Source organism: Heterocephalus glaber, unplaced genomic scaffold (assembly GCF_053883595.1).
Source record: "Heterocephalus glaber isolate CG9 unplaced genomic scaffold, H.glaber_assembly_v1.0 deba00000768, whole genome shotgun sequence".
In the NCBI taxonomy this organism is placed as follows: Eukaryota; Metazoa; Chordata; class Mammalia; order Rodentia; family Bathyergidae; genus Heterocephalus; species Heterocephalus glaber.
Window position 1 is genome coordinate 5,221,750 of NW_028258162.1, and position 16,253 is coordinate 5,238,002.

At 41.4% G+C, this 16,253-nt stretch overlaps 1 protein-coding gene across 12 annotated transcripts in view; it reads right to left on the reverse strand.

Annotated features, from left to right (window-relative positions):
* Nsun6 (NOP2/Sun RNA methyltransferase 6) overlaps positions 1-16,253 on the reverse strand; it is a 110,307-nt gene that overhangs the window by 58,905 nt on the left and 35,149 nt on the right. For all 12 annotated transcript variants that reach the window (XR_015449608.1, XM_021240390.2, XM_021240392.2 and 9 more), the window contains 2 exons: positions 7,612-7,731; positions 3,487-3,631 (listed from right to left, as the gene is read on the reverse strand). Coding sequence is in view for 11 of the 12 variants with exons in the window: in XM_021240390.2 (XP_021096049.2) it covers positions 3,487-3,631; positions 7,612-7,731 (265 nt within the window). In the remaining variant the exon portion in view is untranslated. The remainder of the gene's footprint in view (positions 1-3,486; positions 3,632-7,611; positions 7,732-16,253) is intronic.

The window sequence follows — 16,253 nt, forward strand, 5'->3', positions numbered from 1 at the left end:
CTTCTAAATAAACCAGTATCAGTCAATGAAATTGAAGTAATAACAAAAACCTACCAACTAAGAAAAGCTCAGGCCCTGGTGGATTCATTGCTGAATTCTACAAGAAATTTAGAGAAAAGACCTAATATGCCACTACTCCTCAAACTCTTTCATGAAATTGAAAGGGAAGCAATACTCCCAAATTCATTCCTGGAAGCAAGTATTACCCTGATGTGAAAACCAGACAAGGATCCAACCAAAACAGAGAACTATAGGCCAATCTTCCTAATGAACATAAATGCAAAAATCCACAATACAATACTGGCAAACAAAATGCAGCAAATCATCAAGAAGGTTATACACCATGCCCAAGCAGGATTCATCCCAGAGATGCAGGGATGGTTCAGCATACACCAATGAATAAATGTAATACACTATATTAACAGAGCCAAGGACAAAAACCATATGATCCTCTCAAGAGATGCAGAGAAAGAGTTTGACAAGGTCCAACACCCATTCATGATAAAAACCCCACAGAAAATTGGTATAGATGGTCTTTATCTCAATTTGCTAAAAGCCATCTATGAAAATCTAACAGCCAACATCACACTAAATATACAATATACAATATACTGAAAGCTTTCACTCTAAAATCAGGAACAAGACAAGGATGTTCATTATTACCACTCTTATGCAATATATTTCTGGAAATATTACCGAGAGCAATTAGACAAGAGAAAGTAATAAAAGGACAGGAAAGCCAAAAGTTAAATTATCATTATTTGCAGATGACATGATACTCAACATAGGAGACCCCAAATACTCCGCCAAAAGACTTCATGAATAAAACACTGATCACACAGGAACCATCACAAAGAATCAACAACTGGGATCTCATCTTATTAAAAAGCTTTTGTGGGGCCGGGGAATTAGCTCAGTGGTTCCGCCAGCACGCCCTGCCTCACAAGCGCAAGGTCCCAAGTTCAAACACTGGTACCAAAAAAACCAGCTTTTGCACAGCGAGAGAAAACACCACAGAATGAAGAGACAACCCACAGTGTGGGAAAATTTTTTGACAGCTGCTCCTCAGGCAAAGGACTACTATTTAGAATAAAGAACTAAAAAAAAAGATCATGCCTCCCCAAATTTAAAGACCCAATCCAAAAATGGGCAACTGAAATGAATAGACATTTCTCAGATGAAGAAGTAGAAATGGCAAATAAATATATGCAAAAATGTTCAATATCACTGGTCCGAGAGATGCAAATTAAAACCGCTCTAAGAGTCCACCTCACTCCAGAAAGAACGGCTGCTATCAAGTAGTCAACCAATAACAAATGCTGGCAGGGGTGTGGGGAGAAAGGAACCCTTCTCCACTGTTGATGGGAGTGCAGACTGGTGCAACCACTGTGGAAATCAGTGTGGAGATTCCTCAAAAATCCAGGATTAGAAGTCCAATTTGACCCAGCTATTCCCCTTCTTGGTATCCTCCCAAAAGAAATAAAAGCATTATACCACAGCAATATATGCACACCCATGTTTATAGTGGCACAATTTGTAATAGCTTAATCTTGGAAACAGCACAAATGCCCATCAGCCAACAAATGGATAAAAAAGATGTGTTTTTTTAAACAATGGAGTATTACTCTGTCATAAAGAAGGATAAGCTTGAGACATTTACAGCTAAATGGATGCACCTTGAGACTATACTCTTCAGCGAAAAAAATCAGACACACATGTTTAAATACCATACTGTTGCTCTGATGTGAGAAACCAAAAATGGAAATAAAGACTAAAATGTATAACAGATACTGAGAAATGGGAGGAAAAGTTCAAATGAGAAGGGGAGCAAGGGAGGGGGCAGGGGGAAGAAAAGAAGGGACAAGAGAAAAAACAGAAGGAAAAAACAGAAACAAAGGTTTTGTATATAAAGAGGGGAAGAAGGTTATAAGATGGGGGAATGGGAAAAAAAAAGAAGATACATCCTGTACAGGTGCAAATTCCATATAATGAACGTTACCATTATGTATATCTAAAATGTACCAATAAATGTTTTGCTAAAAAAAAAGAACCTGTGTGGTACTCATCATTTTTGGTATTCACTGGGCCTCCTGGAACCAATGAAAGTGTTTAACCAAGGTATCGGTATAATTTATTTTCAATAAAGGTGCTACAAATACACAATAGGGAATGGACAGTCTGTACAGTAAGTGGTACCGGAAAAACTGAACGTCCAGAAAATGAAACAATCTTTACCTTATACCATATACAAAAATAAACTCAAAATGGATTAAAGACTTGAAAATGTAAATAAAATACACTAGTAGGAAAAAATACAGAGGAAAAGGTCCACAACACTCGTCTAGACAGTTATTTTTTTGCTATGATCCTGAAAGCACAGGCAACCAAAGTAAAAATAGACAAATGGGGTTGCATCAAACTAAAAAGCTTCTGCACAGCAAAAGACACCCACATGATGGGAAGAAATATTTGCAAAGTATATATCCAATAATAGTCTACTACTCAAAATACATAAACTCAACTCAATAACAATACAATTAAAATATGTGCAAAGGTCAAGAATATTTCCTCAAATGAAGATAGTGACAACAAATATAGTACCTTAAAAGTTGCTCAGCATCACTAATCATCAGGGAAATGCTAATCAAAACCGTATCAGACATCACCTCACACATGGTAAGATGGCTAAAGAGTAGAAATAACTTGGAGACAGCAGCAAGTGTCAGTGGGAATGTAAATTACTAACACCATCATGGAAAACGGTATGGTTCCTCAGAAAACTAATAATAAAATGACCACACAATCCAGCAATTTCACTAGTGGGAATATATACAAAAGAAATTAAAAATCAATATGTCAAAGAAATATCTGTATTCCCATATTCATTACAGCATTATTCACAAGAGCCAAGATATGAAGTCAACCCAATTATCCACCTGCATAGATGAATGGCACAGAAAATGCAACACACACACACACACACACACACACACACACACTATTCAGCCTTTAAAAAAGGAAATTCTGTCATTTGTGACAATATGGATGAATCTGGAGGTTGTTATGATAAGTAAAACAAGGCAGGCACCAAAAAATAAATACTGTATGATCTCACTTATACGCAGAATCAAAAGTCAAACTGAGAAGCAGAGAGTAGAAGAGGGGTTTTAGAGATGCGGAGAATAGGCAAGAATGGGGAGATGCTGTCCAAAAGGTACAAATTTCCTGCTAGATAGGAAAAATGAGTTTTTGAGATCTACTGCACAGCATGGTAACTGCAGTTAGCAGGAATGCGCATTTCAAGACTGCTAAGAGTAAATTTCAAATGCTTTACCACAAAAAACAATAGATGTGTTAATCAGCTTGTTTTAATCATGTTACATTTATACATACTGTAGATCCAAACACTGCATGGTTACCCATAAATACATACAATTAAGATTGGTCAATTAACAATAAATAAAACAAAATCAAAATTTAACTTACCTTCTGTGTCCTCAATCTCATCTAGTTTAAGTGCCTTTGTTCCATCAAAGCAAAATGCTTTGATAGAATTCAATCCTAACAATAAAGCATTCTGCTTTATTTTTTCTACTTTGTTGGCTATTTTATCCAGTGCTATTACTTCTCCCTAAAGAAAATAAAATTAAAAAAACAAAACATAAATCCAAAGCAGTCATGAAAATACAAAATTAGCTTGCAAAAAATTATGATCTTCCCCATTTTCCTGCCATCCCTACTTTTAAAGCTGTATTCCTTAAACAAATACACACCAAATTTACACCAAATACCGAAGTCTTCTTATAGCTAATAAAGAGGAATCAAAACTTCAAAAAGTATTTGCAACCTACTCAAACTTAAGAAACACCCATTGAAAGCAAATATTAAAAATCACCTAGGTCTGGGGATTTAGCTCAGTGGTTCCGCCACCTGTCTCACAAGCGCAAGGCCCCAAGTTTGATCCCCGGTACCAAAACAAAAAAAAACAACAAAAAAACAAAAAAATCACCTATTTGATGAGTTCGATCCCCGATAACAAAAAAAGAAAAAAAAAAATTCACCTATTTGAGGGCCGGGGATTTAGCTCAGTGGCACTGCATCTGCCTTGCAAGTGCAAGGTCCTGAGTTTGATCCCTGGTGCCGCAAAAAAAATAATTTTTTAAAATTCACCCATTTGATGATGGGAGTGAGTGAACTAATGCTAGGAGACATCTGACCTAAAATGCCTTTCTAGGCAAATGAATGCTATTTGTAAAAACAGCCCTCTTTTTTTTTTTTTCCGGTAATGGCAAATCAAACTCAGGACCTTGCACTCATGAGGCAGGTGTGGCGACACTGAGCTAAATTCCCAGCAGGGCCCTCTTTTAATATTCTGAACTGTTCACATAAAATGCCTGTGAGTTTGGCAAATAAGGCCAGAAAAACAAGCCAAAAACCTCTACATATCACAGCAAAATGTTCTGGAATAGCATTAAAAAACAATTAAAAATCACTACATATGGTAACACATCAGTTAAGTCAAAGTCAATAAAGACAAGAGACCATAATTTTAGGCATGCACTGTTGACATTCATGTATTTTAAACATACAATATGATATTATGAAATAAGATGGCGGATTGATTCTTTTATAGTTTTCTTGCTTTTCTTCCACATATATATGTGTGTACATACATATCATCCTCAGAGGATATATACATCAAATTTTCTGCTACACAGGAGAAATAAGTTTATGGTAGAGACTGCAATACAGGATATTTGTTGGTCATGTTCCCAGACACTGACAGGCTCAGCCTTGTTATTTGCTCGGCCATCAGGACGATGGTAAATGTGACAGGAGCAGAGTGCTCAGCTTCGCTCTCTGCTATCACCAGTCCCCAATTACTGCCCTCTACTGGGCTGGCTCTCTGGTCCTAGCAGACAAGACAGGGACCAGAAAGGGAGGGCCTCGTAGTTGTCTCAGCTGAACTCACTTTCAAAAAGCGCAAACCATGCACGTCCAAGTGAATAAGCCAACCCAGGATACCAGAACTGCCTAAGCTGCAGCTGCCCAGGTGCACAAGCTGGCCTAGTGGGCAGCAACTGCATCCTACAGACCCCTGAGCCCACCGGACGCCTATGTATATACCGCCAAGGTTGTATCTTTTACAACGCATTATGAAGCCCACTGAGTGGAAAGACTTATTACTAGAGAGAATAAAATCACTTTAAGGAAATAGAATTAACTGACTTTGAGGAAACAGAATAAATATACCATAAATTAGAGGGGGTTTACTATCACTTTCTCAAAGCATATCAAAATCTTTACATTTAAGCTTCCATATACACCAAAAAAGATTTGCATTAAACACAACTCCATAAAATGAACCTTTGTACCTCATGTCTTCATTTCACACACTACTGGCATTTAAGGCAATTTTCCTTCAAGAGTTTTTCCTGCTACTAAATTCTTTAAGTATATTTCTTACCACTTAATACCAAGAGTATTGATTCCTCAAAATTTAAACAAGTATCTTTTTCTACTGGAGAGCTTTCTTAAAACTTACTCCTTTTTATCATCCCTTTCTCTTACCTCCTTCTGCACAGCATCCACCTCTTGATCCCCTTCATTCTTTTTTTGTACATGTCTGCAGTACATGTTTACATTCCTAGTGTGGAGCTGGTACGTGCACACGGTTCATTTTAATTCCTCCTCCCAAGGCCTTTTCCTCCCTTCCCAAACCCCTTGCTCCAAAATTTGACCCCCTTCCCCTTTGAAAAAGCTCTATTACACTGTTCTCATTCTAAAACACACATACCGCCTGAGCCCCATCTCCCTGTTTTCCTGTACACCACCTATCCCATAACAGTTGTCTTCATCCACCGATTCTTCTCATTCTCGATCTAAAAGTGCATTTAAACTCAAAAATGCTCATGACAAGGTCCCCCAGGACCTGTAACATGCTGCTAAATCCAGTGGGACTATTCAGTCTTCTTACTTGGCTCATCAATTTTTGACAAGGGGCCTCACTACCTTTTTCAACCCCTTCCTCACACGACTTCCAGGGTATCAAACTCTTCCGTTTTCCCATTCCTTATTTCCCCAACCTCTGAATGTTGCTATTCAACACTCATGAGGCTCACTCCTCAGAACTCTTCCACTCTCTTCTCCATCTGCTTGTCTACACTGATGACTTCTGAATGTGTATCCCCAACTCAGACCTCTCCCCTAGACTCCAGACTCAGTCTCCTGCCAGGGCCAAGCACATGCCAGGGAACCAAAGGACGACTGAGCCACAACCTCAAGCCTGCAATGATTCCTGAACACGACAAATCTAGTCTATAAGAAAAAAACAACTTAGCAAAGGTACACATAGGAAAACACAGTGAAATCGAAACTAGTGTTATCAAAAGTCAGACCTACTTGAATTTTGTGATCATGAAGGTTTTAAAATTAAATTAGGTCATAAGGTTTATTTGATCCATAAGAGACACATGTGTATATATTATCTATGTATGTGTATGGATGAACTCAAGGCCAGCTTGGACTATATAGTAAGGCCCTGTCTCAAAAAACAAAAAACAAAACAAAACAAGGAAGGTCTTAGGACAGTCTTCATAAATGGCAATTTTTTGTTTTGTTTTGTTTTGTTTGATTCAGGGTCTCACTACGTGTAGCAGACCTCCCTGCCCAGTACTAGCGGGCTGAGTGGCACCTGCTTCTTGCTCTCCACAATTCGGCTGTATCGTTTCATAGCAGGAGTCAGACCACAGCCCTACGTGACTCAGTGGGCGGGTCAGCTGGCGGGCTGGTGAGTAGAGCGCCTCCCCCAATGGCTGCCATGGAAACCTAAGTCCTGGCCTATGAAGTGGCAGGGCTCTGCTGAGTTCACGTGCAGCTGAGGTCAGCCTGACCCCAATTAAAACTCTTTCCCCTGAATTATGGCTTCTCACTGACCTGATGGGTTGCGTGCTAATAGCAGCCGGTCCCTGTGCTGGTTTGTTCCATCCTCACAAGATAAACGGTGCTGACTCCCTGACAGCCCTGCCTGGCGCCATCATGCCAGGTGTACGGCAGTGTTTCACCGGATGACTTCAAAGCTCCCCTGTCCCCTATTCCTTCCCACAGCTGTATTTAATAAATGCTCATGTGCTTGGGGGCCTTTGTCTTTGCAGCCATCAGCAGCACTGACCAGGACCCAAGACCCAGCTTCTCCAAGTCTCGTTTCTTATCTGTTCTTTAATTCTCCTTGTGCTGTGGTGGCTCACAGGCCAGGACCCATGGCAGAGGTCCTGGTAATGTCCCCTTCCCCATTCCCTACAGCTATGTAGTCTGGTCTAGCCTTGAACTCGCTTCGTATCCCGGGCTGGCCTTCCATGCACAGCAATCCTGCCTCAGCCTCCCGGGTGCTGGGATTACAGGCTGTGTGCCACCATGTCTGGCTGCATAAACAGCAACTTCTACTGAATTTAAGACATGGTGACTGACGTAGTTCAATAGTCCTCATTTTGACTGAATCTGAAATAAACAGGATCATGATATCAACATGTTTCTCAAGTGATATACAGTCTCACCTTGACCACTGAAATACACAGTATGTCGACAGTACTTCTGTTTGGAAGACAGACTCACCTGATCATGCATTAGTGCTGCAATATGTGTTGTTTTACCTCCAGGAGCTGCACACAAATCCAGAATCTTCTCTCCCGGTTGAGGATTCAGAACATGAGTTACTACAGCAGATGGTAAATTCTACAAGAAAAAGAATGCAATTAATTTTCAATGACTCTAAATCAATTTTAATTTCAGAACCAGAAAATGTAAAGAAACCTTTCCAGGTAATTCAGTACGGCATCCTCGATCTGCTAAGAATACCGTTTTTATAAATATATTCACGTCAGGAAAGCCGCCGTTTCCTACAGTGTACTATGATCCCGCGAGAGTTACACAGCACACTCACACAGGAACACAGGACACGCTTTCTCAACTCAAATCATACTGACTTTTCTCAATTCTAGTGGTTCTTAGTATTTTTTTAAACCACAGACATAAAAATATGAAGATGTTCTAGCTCTTTTTCCAAAAAAAAGTTTAAAACTGTGCCATTTCAGGTGCCTCATCATCTAACCTCCGTTAAAAATCCTCATTTCACGCTCCTAAGGCTGTCTAAAGGCTTGTTGGGGTCCCCATCTCCCTATCCCCATCGTGTTCCCATAGGAACAAAAAGTAAACAATCTTGGCTAGTTCTTACTGGCACCCGTGAGATTATGCAACCCAAACACACTTCACCCATAACAATAAGCTTATTAAATTGTTACTATTAATAATACAAGGACTGCTACAAAGTGACAGGCAGCCTGTATCAGATAGATGGAATAGTGTAACACAATAATTCATTTTTATTTACCTGGCAAAAAAAGGGAAGAGACTTAACAAGCATAAACTCATTTACTGTTCAAGCTTCAAGATTTCCAACACTGCAATAGTACATCCTCAAGAGTTGCGAGAAAGTTGCAATGTTCTCAAGTGAATACAAGATCACCACTTAAAAACAGAAAATCAATAGTGAGAAGGGTGGTACAAATGAGCAAGAACTTCCCCTTGCAACACTAGGAATCATCAAAATCAATTCACAGAATTTAGACACCTGAAGAGCTATCCCTCAACACTACACTTTAAAAACAACTTCATCTCTTTACAGGTAGTTTATCTCAATAAGGCATAACTCATTTCAGAAATACTTGAATACTTAACTCCAATATGAAAACAGGAAAACATGTGGCTGCTAAAAATCTGGTGATAGAGACAGCTTGTTACGTGTCACTCCTGGTGACACCATGAATGCATAAAGGCCGGGATGTAGCTCAGTGGCGCTGCACCTGTCTGGCAAGTGCAAGGTCCTGAGGTCGATCCCAGGCACCAAAAAAAACAAACAAGTATGAACCCACTGGCCAAAGATTACATAAATTTCCAAACACAAGTAATACATTCATCTTCTGGTCATGCGATAAGTTCATGAAACAGTCCATATGAAGCAGCTTCACTCAACAGTCAATTGATAGCAGTTTTCTATAAACAATTTACCATCATCCTCTCAAGTAGTTCTCAACTCTGGCTACACAATAAAATCACCTGGAAAGCTTAGGGAAAAATTCTGGTCCTCATCCAGAAAAGTTAGGTCAGGATTTTTTCAACAATGGTGTAAACAGCAGTGCTCAAGAAATCTCCCTCAGTGATTCTACCGCGCATCCAGCTGTGCAGCAGGGCTACCCAGTGAGTGTCCACCTCTGCTGCACAGCCACACTGGCCCAGGAATAACCGAGACATCTTCAGAGGATAAGGCCCCGACAGCATTTTTCTATTTGATGCCCCTTTGATGGTCCACCCTCGTCTGACTCTTAATGAACTGTTTGCAAGAAAACAGCAGTTAGAAAGGTCAATTTTAGACATTTTTTTCTTCCAATTAAGCTAGCATATCATAGTAAGAGTATGTAGTTAAGACATAAATGACATGTATCTGGGAAACTGGCAACAGGACCCTAAGAAAAAACTCTAAGAAAGGCCATGGTCTAGATTTCCTGAGTTTGTGGTTCCCACACCTCTGAGAAGAGCACATCATGCCCCCTTGCAAATTCCCCCTCTACCCATCTCACAGCTGCGGGTCCCACAGTCACACCTTGGGGCGGCCCCAAGTGACCAGCTAGGCTTCATTTGCATGTATTTGCACTGCAGCTTCTGAGCCTGAGGGATTCTGGCTGCTGTGCTGGTTCTAACCAGGCCCACAAACTGACCCTCCTGAGGAGAAGGAAGGAAGCCGCAGAGTCACCACCTCCTAGCCATTGCCCAAATTCTAAGGAAACAACAGAGAAGCCAACCCTGGACCTCAGTGTCCCGTCTCCGGCCAGTGCCCATCCTCCTGGCGGCGGGGGGTGGGGGGGGGTATTTACCACCTGAACACAGCAGGGAGCCTTGTTTAGGGTGGACTGCCCTGTGCCTGAGTATACACGCCTGCTACAGACGACTCTGCTCTGACTGTCCCACTCCGAGGACTCCCGAAAGTCTTCTCAGGGAGGATTCGAGAGTCCAGCCCACCACACAGCCAAAAGCACCCCAGGCTCACCCCAACTTCCCTGGAACAGTCACTGAGAGCAGCTGGTACACGTACTTAAGCCTCTGCCTCACTAGTACTTCACTTGTGAAGGGCACTTAAGATTTTAATTCTGGGGATTGTGTTTAAGTTTTTCAAAAGTTTCCTTTTTGATTGTTAAACGACCCAAATGATACTATAGTTTAATGAATTTTCATGACAGTGTACAATATTCCCATTAACTTTATACAGTACATCTTTGGATAACTTCAGGTGCTAAAAATAAAAATAATCTATTATCACTAGACCCTCACCAAACAAAAAGCCTCAATGTCAAGCTTTGCACCAGCTGTTGAAAGTAACAAAGTGCAGAGATCTCTGGGGATAATGGTTTTCAGGGAAAGGCAAGGGAAAAGGCATCAAAACAGAAAAAAAAAAAAAACCCACAAAAACAATTTCTGAGATTTTCTCACTTCTGTACAACAGCTTTCGTGATCACAGCAAACAGAAGAGACCTACTGCTAACTCCTGTGCCTGTCAGAGTTTCTGCAAAGTACAACTTCATTTTCACGGGTCAACTGGTGACTGAACATCATTCGAGAAACTATCAGCTTTCTTAAGCTACAAGCCAGTTCAGGGATCGAGAGACAGAGGAAGGGGCAGGGAATGGAGAAGGAAGTAAGAGCACTAGATATGTGTACCAACTTGACACAAGAAAGGTGAGCGTGTGCACAGCTACTGATAAGAATTAAAACACAGGCAAACGACACCAAACATAACGAAAAGCAATAGCACAGAGTACTAAAGAATGTTATTTTGCCGGAAAATTCAGTTCCGGATTGGAACTTTTTATTTATTTTTATTTGTGTGTGTGTATATATATATATATATATATAGTAAAGATACTTTGAAAACTGCCAAGGAAAGCTGCGCATGGTGACCAACGCCCGTCATCCCAGCACTCGACAAGCCAAGAGCAGGGGGATCCAAAAGTGCAAGTCCAGCCCGGGCAACCTGGCAACTTAGCAAAAGCCTATCTCAAAATAAAAAAAGGGAGCCGACGGTGTGGTGGTCCCTGCACTCGGGGGGCTGAGCCAGGAGCACAGGCATGAGTTCGAGGCCAGCCTGTGCTACAAAGGGAGACCTTGTCTCAAAAACACAGACAAAACAATAACAATAATAAAAATAAAGGGCTGGGGATATAGCTCAGAGTAAAGGCCCAGTGCTCCATCCCCATCAGAGTGAAGCAGCACTGCAGATTTCTCTAAGACAGTCCAATCTTTTTTTCTTTTTTTGTACCAGGGATCGAACTCGGGACCTTGCACTTTCAAGGCAGGCGGCAGAACCACTGAGCTAAATCCCCGGCCTACCGCAGATTTCTCTATGACCAGGTTTCACATCGCAAGCACGAAAGAAGTACAGGCCCACTTATCCTGGAGCTCCTTCAGGAGGTGGAGCGGGGATCATTTTCCACCCTAACGACCAAAACTGAGGACCACAGGAGTTAAGCGGCTGGTCTAGGATACAACAGTTATTAGCAGAACTAGGAAAAGGAAAGTCTCTAGTCTGGAGGTCCATGACTCTGCCAACAGATGAGTTTGGGGCCTTAGGGTGAGGGAAGACCGTACGGCTCTGAGCAGCTGATTAGCAGCCCTAGTTTCCTTAGTTGTAAGAGGAGATAAACTCAAGTTGCTGGGGAATGTGGCATGGTGAAAAGTAGGTACAGAAATTCCTCTTGTTGGCTCTGCTGGTATCACACATTCACACAGCCCACCAGCCCTAAGTGCTTACCTGCTCCCAGAGAAATCTGTTCTCTTACTATTGGGTCTTTTCAAGTCAGAGGGTACTGGAAAGTGTATCAGCTAGGAATGCTTTTATCTTGAGGAAATTCTTTTTCTAAACTACCAACTTTTCTTTCATATTATTTTATCTCCAACAGGAAGCAGGTAAAGTAGTAAGTCTAAGCCATGTCTAGGGTTCATCAAGTCATAGACAAATAAACATTCACTGGCCGAAATACACAATCTCTGCACAAGTCCTACCCTGTTTTTAAAATTCAGAATCAAAACAGTAGACAGATGGTTTTATTCACTTACTGTTTCAATTTAATGAACGCCTGTTACAGTAGACACCAGCCACCAGCCGATGCGCTGCAGTTAAGACGACCCGGCCTCTCACAAGAAGGAAGTGGAGGTGCCCTCCTGGCCTGCACTCCAGTCCTTCCTATTATAAAAACTGTAACATGAAATCATCCTACCTATCACAAACTGCAGGAAAGCTCATCCCAAAAGGAGCACAAGGTCCTAATTAACACCCTAAAAGCCTCAGACTTGTTGACATTTAACAAGTAATAAGTGACAGGTGAGACAGAAAAGAAATCTCGTAATTATAAAGCCATGTATACATTTTTACACTTCAAGGATCTAATGTCACATAATGCACATTTATATAAATCAGCAGTTCTATGTCATGACAAATCTATGAACGTAATAGCAAGTTTTTACTTTTGCTCTATGAGAGAATGAAGTTTAGTTTTAAATATTTGCGCAGGCCAAGGTCACAATCTCGCTGCTTGGCACAGCTCCGGTGAAACCGAGACTGTGGCTGAAACCACGACTCCGTCCGTCCTTTGCTTTCGCTTTCCGCGGCAGTGATTCCCTCGGTGCTGTGCTCCCCGGGAGATCACTAAGAGGATAAAAGTCAGTGCTTCGGAAATGGTTACTAGGCCGGGATTACAGGAAGAAACTGTAAATCCATTTACAGAAAAGCCCCTCACTCCTACCTCCGTGAGTAGTGGGGATGTGACATCCATATGCCCTGACTGCACAAGGGAAATTGGGACATCAACGAATTCAGGACGCAGTTATGGCTCTTGGAAATGCTGGGTACTTCCAAGACTCGGACAAATGGTGAGGCCCTGACTACTTTAAGCCCACAAATATTTGCAGCAAAACAGGGATCTCGGTCCATAGAAAATAAAGGAAAGTATGGGCCTGTCCCAATGGCTGAGCCCCCTCCCAATGTAGCTTATAGGTGGAACATTATGATACCCACCAAAAGGAACAAATTCCATACATTTACCCAGATTAGATTTACCCCTGCCATATGACAAATATTGCTTACGAGAGGAGTTAAAGATGAACAAAAGAAAGGAAAAAATATGGCGCCCCACTGTCTGGCACCTGGTCACCCTTGGCCAACACCCGCAGGGCACACAACAATGCGTTCTGACGAAACTCGGCCTAATGAGGTAGCCTGACCTTTCTAGAATGCTTCTTGTTCCTCAAATGTAAATCTGATAAGTTAGCAAGAGTTCACGTAGCACCCAGAGGAGTATTTAGAACTGGGTGGTCTAAAATAGTTTTTTAGATGATATCAGCTTTTCTTCAACTCTGTATGAAAACACACGGTGTATGGACCCATGTGCTTACCAAACCCTTGTGTAATCAAAACATAGAAGTAAAGTGATTTTGGTATAACTCAGACGGACAAGCTGAGCTGCCGACCCTCCACTCAGTGTCTGTCTCATTCTCTCGTCGCCGACTCCACACCTCCTCTCAGGACCTGAACCCGCTGGAGCTGGACTCCGCCAAAATATATTTCCACTGATTCGTTATACAAAGGGTGACCCTCAAACCAAGGGACCTTGTAAGAAATGAAGAATCTCACAATCTACCCTGTTTTACAGTCACAATCTGCACTTTAACAAACTCCTGCAGAGTTTCTGTTACATTTGCACATAAAAGTTTAGGACTATAGTTGTACATGACACAGATTAAAATTAAGAATAAGCTCCGACGGGCCAAAGCTGGGACATTTTGAGCAGTAAAATAAATACAGTAACAAATTATAAACCATTTAAAAATAAAAATTTATAAGTGTACACTGTTAATAAATAATACAGAAGGAGGGCTCTCATATTAAAATGTTGGCTTTTAAATATAGAAGTGTTGCCAGGCATGGAGGCTGACACCTATAATCCCAGCACTCAGGAGGCTGAGGCAGGAGGATCACCATGAGTTTGAGGCTAACATGGGCTACACAGGGAGCTCAAGGGCAGCCTGAATTACAGACCAAAACCCTGTCTTAAACTATATATATATAAATATGTATAAATATATCTATAATATTTATATCTACATATTTATATATATAGATATATTTATATATGTATATATAAACAGAGGGGGGGAAGGAGAGATGGGGGGCAGAGGTGTTATAGCTTGTATGTAGATATCCCCCACAAAGCCTCACGGGGTCACAGGTGGGGGCTTTTTGGAGGTGGATGGATCTAGGGTGCATGATGCTTGGACTGATTCACAGAGTGGTGCTAGGAATAAGGGTGCCCCACCCTGAGTGACAGTGCTACCAGGCCTAAGGGTGAGTAGCCTAGATAGGCTCTAAAGGACAGTAAGAAGGCTGCTGCTGTCACTTACTGCTTACTGCTTGTGCTGCCTTCTGCTCATCATAAACCGTTTCTCCTCTGCCAAGCCTCCCTGCCTTGGCGCCAGCCAATTATGGACTGAAACCTCTACAAACTGCCAGCTAAATAAACCTTTCCTCCTTTAACTTTGGGTGTCAGGTATTTTGTCTCAGCAACAAGAAAAGTAACTAAGACAGAACTGTATGCTTATGTCGGACAAGACATCATTTTGTACAGTAATGACTGGCTCAGGCAATAATTATGGGAGGTTGCTAAATCTCAGGGTAAATTTTAATGAGTCAGATATTCAGATAATTCTTAAATTGTCTCCTCACTCTGTGCAGACTTGGTTGCACAGAGAAAAAAGCAATGTTTTGTTTTTGTGAAAAATGAGACTGTGAGACCAAAGCGACTCCATTTTGCTAGAATGCACTAGTCCCTACTGTCCTCTCAAATTAATGGTTAAAATGTGTTTGCTTTGGGACACTAGATAAAAATCTGTAACAGACCTAAAGTCCCAAAGTAAACTACTCAACTCCTTGTTTGCCCGAAACTGATGTTCCGGGCACCACAATTTTTAGAACAAGCTGCAAATGTCTGCTGACCATCAATACATGACAGTCGACCAATAAGCTTTGTCCCTCTTTTCCCTCGTAAAACCTACATGTAGCCACCCCTCAACCCCCAATGTACCTAGCCAATCAGAAATGTACACTTCATGCTTGCTAAATGCCGACCAATCATGTAACTGCTAAATGGAAAATCTCCAAACCTTGCTGTAACCTCTATAAAAACCCCGCTAATTTGAAATTCAGGGCTCTCAATTCTGATCTGCTGCATTGGTGACGGTTGAGAGCCCCAGCTCAAGATTGAATAAACGACCCTCGTGTGCTTGCATCGGGAACGGCTTCCTGGTGGTCTTTGGGACTTCACAATCTGGGCACAACAAGACATGTTGATGGGCCGGGGATTTAGCTCAGTGGCGCTGCACCTGCCTCACAAGCACAGGGTCCTGAGTTCAATCCCTGGTACCAGGGAAATAAATAAGAGACACGTGGAAGAGGTGATCAACATGAACATCAGCAATGATGCACACATGGGTATGGTGACTCCAGATGTGATACCCTCAGGCTTACACATCTGTGAACTTTTGGGCCACACATGGAAGACATCCTGCAGCATCAATATGTAAGGGAAAGAATGACAAAATAATAAAGCTAAGAAAGCAACACTGGGCAACAGAGACATGACGGGGTATCACAATCCCCAACTTGAAACTATACTACAAAGCTACTATGATAAAAACAACATGGTACTGGCAAAGAAACAGACCCAAAGATCAGTGGAATGAAGATGCAGAAACAACTTCAGACATACTCAGCTACCTCATCTTTGACAAAGGAGCCAGCCATCCTCACTGGAGGAAGGATAGCCTCTTTAATAAATGGTGTTAGAAAAACGATTTCAACCTGCCCAAAATTAAAACTAGACCCCTATCTTTCACCATGCACTAAACTAAAATCAAGTGGATTAAAGATCTAAATATTAAAACAGAAACATTAAACTTGCTGGAAGATAAGCGAGGTAGAACTCTCAAAGACATTGGCCTAGGAAAAGACTTTATGAACAAAACCTCAGTAGCACGGGCACTAGCACAATCAACAACTGGGATCTTTTTACTAAAAAGCTTCCACATTGCAAGAGAAACCACCAACAGAGCTAATAGACAACCTACAATGTGGGGAAAAAAATTTTTTTTTACCA